An 8181-nucleotide genomic window follows, 5' to 3' on the forward strand; every position below is an offset into this window, starting at 1 on the left:
AACTGCTCTGCTTGCTAATGCAGCCCTGGCTTTTAATCCACTGAAAAAAAACAGTTGTGGCACAGGTGGGCCCTGGAACTTTTATAGCATGTGGTATGGGCCTCAGAAGGAAAAAACGTTGAGAACCCCTGCTCTAAGAGATGTTCAGGCTCCAGGCTTCCTAAACAAACACGCCCCCCATTACTCAAGCCCAGCCCACAAGCAACTGGTCCAAGTCCCCTGAACAGTAGAATCCCGGTCATTGACCACACAGCAATTCAGCTCATGGCCCAGGCGGTGCTCCTGGAAGGCTATAAGAGGCCAAGCACTATGCAACGTAATGCTAAGCTGTGCGCAGTGCAGTTCCTCCAAGCCCTTTACTCCAGAGGACAGGCAACAGGGCGATGGATTCATGCATCTTCTGTTTGGATGCAGCAAAGTCTCTTCCCGTGGAAGAAACTTTCAGCGCTAATAAGCAATGTTCCCTCTTCTGCATTTACTTTTAAAATGAAATCAGAAACAATCCAAGAGTCCTGGTAGGCACTGGTGCATGAAGAGGTACAAATCTTCTCCTGCAGCTGTGCTGTGTCCAAGAGGAAACACTCCCCCAGGATCGTTAAACAACATCTTTTCTCTGTACCATGGGCCAGATGGTCCCATTCAAGTAAAAGGTACTTTTGCTATAAGCTGAATGGGGCCAGGGTTCATCAGCCTTCTTCAGGTTGGGTCTATGCAGAGAGTGCCCTGGTTTAAGTAATAGGTTATTTTATACAGATTTAGGCACATTGGTATCAGTTTGTGAGTGGATGCTCTTAAATCAATTTAAAACTAGAGCTGGTCAAGAAAAAACAAAATTATCCAGTGAAACAAGTTTCCCACCACAAAAACCCCAGTTTGACATGCTTCATTTCAGAGCTGGGGAAAGCACTTCATTTTCCCTTTATAACCAAATCAAAACAAAGAACCTCAGGAAGGTCATTTCCATATTTCCAAAACTACATTTTTTCCAGACGTTTCATTCCATGGGAAAGTTCCACTTGGTGTCTCAATTGGGACAAGGGAATATTCCCAAATGCCTGACTTGCCCACAGAATGGCATTCCCCAGTTTCAGCCAGCTCTAGTTTAACACCAGCTTATATTAGTTTGGCTCCTGTTGAAGAATTTACAGGGATAAGCTAAACAAATAGAACCAGTTTTAAACAGATTGACCAGGTGTTCACTCAGGTTTAAAATCAGTTTAACAATTGTTTTGGTTTAAGTTAAACTGGCCGCAGGCTGCCAGAGAGGACAGACGCTGGTGCCCGAGCTCCCGCCGGGGGAAAATTAGCAAGGGGGAAAATAGGGTCATTACACAAAGTAAAAACTATTTCCCCCTTCCCAACTGTTACTCACATCACCTTATCAACTGTTTGAAATGGGCCATCCTGATTATCACTACAAAAAGTTTTTTTCCTCCTCCTGCTAATAGTCCACTTTAATTGCTTAGTCTCGTTAGAGTTGGTATGGCAACATTCATTCATTCATGCTCTCTCTGTGTGTGTAATATACGTTTTTATACATATCTTCCTATTGTATTTTCCATTGCATGCATCCAATGAAGTGGGTTTTAGCCCATGAAATCTTATGCCCAAATAAATTTGTTAGTCTCTAAAGTGCCACAAGTACTCCCGTTCTTTTTGCTGATACAAACTAACATCGCTACCCCTCTGAAACCCGTAACAGCAGTAACTCATTCAGTGAGCTGCTGGTGAAAGACGATGGGATGGGGTGGGGAGGGGTGATGAGTGAGAGCAAACAATAAGATCTCCTGTAACCTGGTTGGCATGTGGCTGACAAACTTTAAAAAGCAAATCCCATCAAGATACGTGGTGGGTTAATGTGGCCAGAGAGAGAATGAAAGCTTTGCAAGACTGTCTAGACAGCATACAAAAGCAATTTGATTTTTAAAAGCCAGCCAAGTGCTGGAAGAGCTGGAACTGCACAAAGTGGTGGCAAATACAGAAGCCAGCACTTACATTGTGTTCTTTGCTGGCGTAGGAATGTAGGTCTTGCTTTACTACATCAAAACCAAAGTCCATTTTGTGTTGGACACTGGCCTGCACTAGCTGCTTCAGTTGAAGGTTTAAGAACTCCACAGCAGACAGAGATGGGAGATCATTTGCCCCCTCATTATAGGTCTCATCCTGATCTCCAAAAGTTAAAGATCAGCTTAAACCCTGAGGCATAAGGCTCCAAAGATTTCACTATAATTATGGTAACCATATAAACATCCAGAACCTTTTTTGGATCATGCTAAGTTCTCAGCCTCTGTGACTTCCAGGGGCAATTAGACTGTGGAACTCATTACACATTGTGTGTGGGAGAAATATCCCTTTATTAGCTTCAAATTTTCCACTTGTTTATTTTATTACATTTGTCCCTTGTTCTTATGTTACGAGGCAGGAAGAATAGATGCTCCTGATCTACCATTCATTATTTGATATACTTCTAACAGATACTCATTGATATTCTCTCTTATTAGTCTACTCATATGGGAGCTTCCCTATCAAAGCCCTTGGCCTCCGCCCCCCCACACCTGATACTGCTGCCTGATAGGCTCTCACAGAAAGGGAATTTTTAGGATAGTTTTAAACAGTGGACAAAGCTACTTTGATGCATGTCTCCAAAATGAGAAATACATTGAATGATACACAGTGGAGTGGGGCTATCAAATAGCAAATTAATGATGATGGGAGCCATTATTTGTATCTCAATATACATAATGGTGCAGGAGATATACATGATTAATGCAAGGAAGTAAAAGAGTCAGGAGGATGCGATGAGTGTTTTCCATCAGGTAAATCTTCACTGCTGACAGTTTACTAGTGGAGTGATGGTAGTACCCGGGAGACCACCCTTAGACCAGGACCCCATTGTACTAGGCACTCACACAAACAGAACAAAACCTGACTGTGCAGGGGGGGCATACAGAGCTCATTTTAAATCATGATTAGTTTTGAGGACATGGTCAGCCAGCAAGATCTGCATTCTTGTAACTCCACCTCTTTCCCTCCCCCTCCCACCCCCAATCCTGCTCAGTTGCTCTTTTGTGATTTTTACCAGGACAAAACCTTTTTTCACTCCTTCAAGTGATCAGAAGTTCTTTTAAAAATACCAACTAAAATAAGCATTGTAAAGTTTTATGTACATAGCTGGGTAGCTTCCCTCCTTTGAGGATCTTCCTGGGGTTTATTCAGGACAGCTTGTATGCTGTCAGATGTTGCTGCCTGAGTTCTTTCAAATGCATAAAGCAAGGAAGCACTCAGTCACATAGAACCTTCTTAACTATTCAGAAGGCACTATTATCATAGCTGTCTCAGAAACCCAGAGAGCATGTAAACCCCAGTCTGAGCAAGGCACTCAAGCACATGCTTCAGCACTAAGCATTCAGCTTGCCCCATTGAGTTCTAGGAGACTTTGCATGCTAAATTACACACTGAACTATTTAGGATGGGGACCTTAAAGACATATAATAGAATTGGAAGGGACCTCAGGAGGTCATCTAGTCCAACCTCCTGCTCAGAGCAGGGCCAATCCCCAACAATTATTTTTGCACCCCAGATCCCTAAATGGCCCCCTTAAAGGCTGAACTCACAATCCTGGGTTTAAGGGGCCAATGCTCAAACCACTGAGCTATCCCTCCCTCCTAAAGGACTAAATACAAACTGGGTCATCCAGTCAGATCACTGGATGGCAACTCTGAGCCTATCAGAACAGCTTATTCATGATAACACATGATATTTTACAGAAGCCTTACTTCTGTGAGGTTGTACTTATAGTCAGACAAGTATAATTACTGAACCTTTCTCCTTCAGATTCTTCCATAAGACTCACTTACCCCAGTTGCATACAGAACACTTGCAATTGATAAAAGGTCTTAACACTTTAACTATGCCAGGACAGTTAAAGCAGCAAACAGTGTGTCACAGGGTTTCTCTTAGCTTCCAAGCACACAGTGCTACACCAAATCCCCTTTAAGAGAATTTACTTTCTTAAAACAGGCAAGTAAGCCAACAGAAAACAGTCATCTGACTCACTTCATCTCAAGTTTCCAGGCCATTCCTTCAAGGGGTCTCTGGTATTCCTGCTCCTGCTTCTAGCAGCTTCCCAATTGAAAGTCAGCTCTGCTCCTTTCCTGGAGCAGCAGCCCCAGGGGTGCTTCCCTGAGCACCTGACCCCATGGCTCCACAGGCCTCCTACCACCACACTATGCTGTGCTCCACTGTGGCTTCCCTTCCCCAGGCACTGCCTGTCTCAAACACCCTCCTTTCACCTTGCCTTTCCTGCCCTTTAAAGGCCTAGGTGCTGCTGGCTGCCTTTAATTGGCTGGACTGGGCTCACCTGCTCTGACACAAGGGTGGTGCTGGGCCCAGCTTTACAGACCAGCTAAGCTGTGACACATGACATAGCTAAAGCAGCACAACTCCTCTAGTATAACTAGCTAGGGAGAGAGTATTTCCCTCTCTGCCCTTGCTATAGTCTCTCCAGGTTCAGTACATCTGCAGCATAGGGAGGAAGGCTGCTGCTGCTGCTAGCTGTACTGATCTACTGATACCAGCTAGGTGCTTATGCCAACAGAACTTATTCTGTGTCGGGAAAGCTGTACAAGTAGGAGAATCTTTATACTGGTGTAACTGTGTTTACACCGGGGCTTTTACTGGCATAACTACATTGGCAGGACTTTTCAATGGAGACCTGGCCTAAAGCAAGTGGCAGTTGTGCATCAAGCTAGCCTACACAACAGCACACTTTTTACCTTCTCCTTCCTCTTCTGCTTGTTTCATTCGCTTACAGTCCTGGTTAAGGATGAGGTACAGTAAGTCCCTTGCAGTAGGGACTATCTCAATGACTTGTTAGTACGGGGCTTAAAAGAGCCCAGCTCTGATCCCTGTTTGGGACTTACAGGCAGTACTGCAATACAAACAAACAGCCCTGTGTTAAGGGCATAGGGAGCCTCTGCTGCACTTGTGTAGCCTGGGTAGGAGTAAGCTAGTGGCTGAAGGAAGAATAAATAAGATATCACATTGTCAAGTGAGATAACTGAGCCAATTGCATATTCCAAGGGCTCCCCCACCCCCATTTGCCTGGGCATTTACTCTGCTGTGAAATGACATAATCAGATCATAGAATGTGTTTCTGCTGACATGGTTTGTTAGCGGGCGATTATTGCTGCAGAAAGAAGACAAAAAGACACAGCGAGGACCCAAAGGATCCTTAGTCCTTTCCTGGAGGGTTTTTCTGTGTGTCGGCATATTCTGAGTAACAGGAAAAAGAAGGAGCTGCTGGCGATTAACATTCTCATGAAAACCATGTGCCCCGTCCTACAGCCCTGGCTGCTGTGAGTAATCCCATTGCAATTAACAGGACTGTTTGCTTGAGCAGGGCACTCGAAACCAACCATGATGCCACATGTCTGCCTACAAACAGAGAAGCTACCAAGCAGCCCGACCCTAGTCTGCTCTCAGCCCTACTACCTGCTGCCAACCCACAGCAATTTCTAAGGCCCCTCCCACCTGCACAGAGGACTCAGGCATTAAACTTTCAAGGCCTTAGGAATGCTGTCCCAGATAGCAATAAAGGGAGTGATGTGAAGTAGGAGGCCTACCAGAAAGTGGCACCCACATCATTTTCCTTTTAATTTTTAGTGAATTCTTCTCTTGACCAAATGAGATCAGTACAGCTAGCAGCAGCAGCAGCCTTCCTCCCTATGCTGCAGATGTACTGAACCTGGAGAGACTATAGCAAGGGCAGAGAGGGAAATACTCTCTCCCTAGCTAGTCTGTTCTTGGCCCATCTGCTGAGGCTTCCAAGCAGGAGTGAATTTAATGCTTATTGTGGCAGCACTTTTGATAATGCCAAGCTCCTGGGAGAGATGACGCTCAGGGGCATTTGTAAGGTCTGATCCAAGGTTGCTAGCAGAGACAGGGATTTGAAGAAGAGAAGGTAGGGAGAGGGGTATTTTGGGCTATGGACACTTTCACTGAAGACAGGTCAGACAAGCCTGCTCTACTCATTTCAATTTACTTTGGGGCTTCTCTAAGAAAATGAACACTGTACGTATTCAGGAGCAAGGACTTGGGGTGAAATCCTGGCTTCACTGAGTCATAGAAATGTAGGGCTGGAAGGCACCTGAAGAGGTTATGCAGTCTATCCCCCATGCCCTGAGGCAGGATCAAATACACCCATACCAGATATTTTTGTCAATATCAAATGTCTCGGTCAAGGTATAGTCAAGGTCCAGACTCCAGAGAAAATAATAAAAATTAATAATGCTAATAAGTAAATAAAGAGATTTTGGGGTCCATTCTAACGTGTATTGTGGTCCGGATTTGGCCCATGGTCCACCTATTACTACCCCAACCCAGACCACCCTTAACATGTTTGTCTGACCTGTTTTTAAAAGCCTCCCCTGACAGGGATTTTACAGCTTCCCTTGGTACCTACTCCGGTACTTAACCACCCTTGTCATTAGAAAGTTTTGCCTAATATCTAAACTAAATCTCCCTTGCTGCAGATTAAGACCATGACATATTGTCCCCCCTTCAAGTGCTCAGGGAGAACTGATCCCAGCCCTGTTCATAACCGTCCCAAACAATATTTCAAGACCTTTCTCGGGTCCCTCCTTTCCTTTTCTCAAGACCAAACATGCAATCAAGTCAATGGCAAAACTCGCTCTGAGTTCACTGGCGCCCGGATTTCCCCATTTGTCTTTATACTTGTCATTCTTTGCCAGGCCTTTCCGCCTAACACTGAGGGAAGCTTTAAAAACTTCGCTCTGGCCAGGAGAACAGCGTCGGCGCTTCCAGAGAACAGTTTGCGCCGCGATTTTCGCTGCTAGCTGCACCAACATGGCTCGGGCTGGCAGAAATCCAGAACCACTGGGCGGGGCTGTTTTGCAAACACGCGCGGATTCTGTTGAACCTGGGTGTCTGTTTCCTTTCCTAATTACACACATTAGAGCCTGGAAACAAACACGAGTTAACAGCTGCTCTTGCTGAGCACCGCGTTTTGTTAATACATTGTCTGTTGCCAGGGAGGGGAGAGGGGAGAGATCGTTAGTTCCCAATTACTTGGCAAGCCCAGAGAAGCTTGCAGAACAGTTGTTTGCATACTATAAATAAACCGCAGCTTGCAGGAGGCAGGGGAGAAGTCACACAGCGGTGCTTAGTGGGAAGCTAAGACACAAACAGTGTCTATTCATCCCGGGGATGACTGCGCGGCTGTTATATTCCCGCCAGGAAACAGCGAACACACAGTATTAGGCTTGCAGCCAGGAAGAAACCCCACAACTGATGGCAGCTCCCCACCCCCACCCCGGCGTGTGCCCGGACTCTGGCGGCTACCAGCCGATCTTATGGTGCATGCAGTTCCATAGACGTCCCACCTGCCTCTTGCATCCGCCACCGCAGGGCGCTCGGGACCCTGTTCCCCTTTTGCAGGATGTCTTGTTTCCGGCGCTGTTTCTATTTTTAACCAGGGTTTATTCCCCTCCCTCCCCAGGAAAAGCCGCCCGAGTGGGTCCCCCACCTTGTGCAGAAGATCCTCATCGTAGTAAGGGCTGCCCGCTCCATTGGCGTTCATCCCGGAGGCTGCCGGAGCGCTGCCAGCCCCGCTCTGAGCGCCCCAGCCTCGCTGCATCCCCTGCAATTTCCGTGCGTCTGTGCAGTGCGCGGCTCCCGGCTGACTCTGATGTAGCAGGCGGAGCCGGGCTGCCTCCCCGCGGAAGCCGGCTACCTGGCCCGCAGCATGCCCCGGGGGGGCGCGGCGCAAGCCAGACGCAGCTCGCGCGAGCGCACCCCGGGAGGCGGGGGGCGGGGCGGGACGAGCGCGTCCGGTTCGGAGTCCGGAGCAGCTCCCCGGGACTGCAAAGTGCGGAGCACGCAGCAGCCCGGTGGCCTTTGCGGAGCCCTAGAGCAGCACAGGCAGGGCAGGTTTTCAGCACCCGGGACAGCTCCCGCAGCCCGCGGGGCGAGCGCCAGGGACAGCTCCAGGCGCGGGTTCCTTCTACGCACAGCTCCGAGCACCAGAGACAGCTCCCAGCCCCCGCTGCCGGGCAAGGCGCTGAAGCCCTGCAGCTGGAAGAGGAAAGCAGCGGCTGCAATTACCCAAACTTGGAAGCGCTCGTGTTTCACCTCCCCCCCCCCAGCTCCTCCCTCCCCGCT

The 8181-nt window shown here is 47.7% G+C and overlaps 1 protein-coding gene across 3 annotated transcripts in view; it reads right to left on the minus strand.

The window, feature by feature from the left end:
* RAB37 (RAB37, member RAS oncogene family) overlaps nucleotides 1-7711 on the minus strand; it is a 69952-nt gene extending 62241 nt beyond the window's left edge. The window contains exon 1 of one of the 3 annotated variants that reach the window (XM_030534493.1): nucleotides 7547-7711. In XM_030534493.1, the coding sequence (XP_030390353.1) occupies nucleotides 7547-7657 (111 nt within the window). In that variant the 5' untranslated portion in view covers nucleotides 7658-7711. The remainder of the gene's footprint in view (nucleotides 1-7546) is intronic. The other 2 variants (XM_030534487.1, XM_030534491.1) reach the window with 2 other exon arrangements.
* Nucleotides 7712-8181: the final 470 nt, after the last annotated feature.

This window comes from Gopherus evgoodei, chromosome 15 (genome assembly GCF_007399415.2).
Source record: "Gopherus evgoodei ecotype Sinaloan lineage chromosome 15, rGopEvg1_v1.p, whole genome shotgun sequence".
Lineage (NCBI taxonomy): Eukaryota > Metazoa > Chordata > Testudines > Testudinidae > Gopherus > Gopherus evgoodei.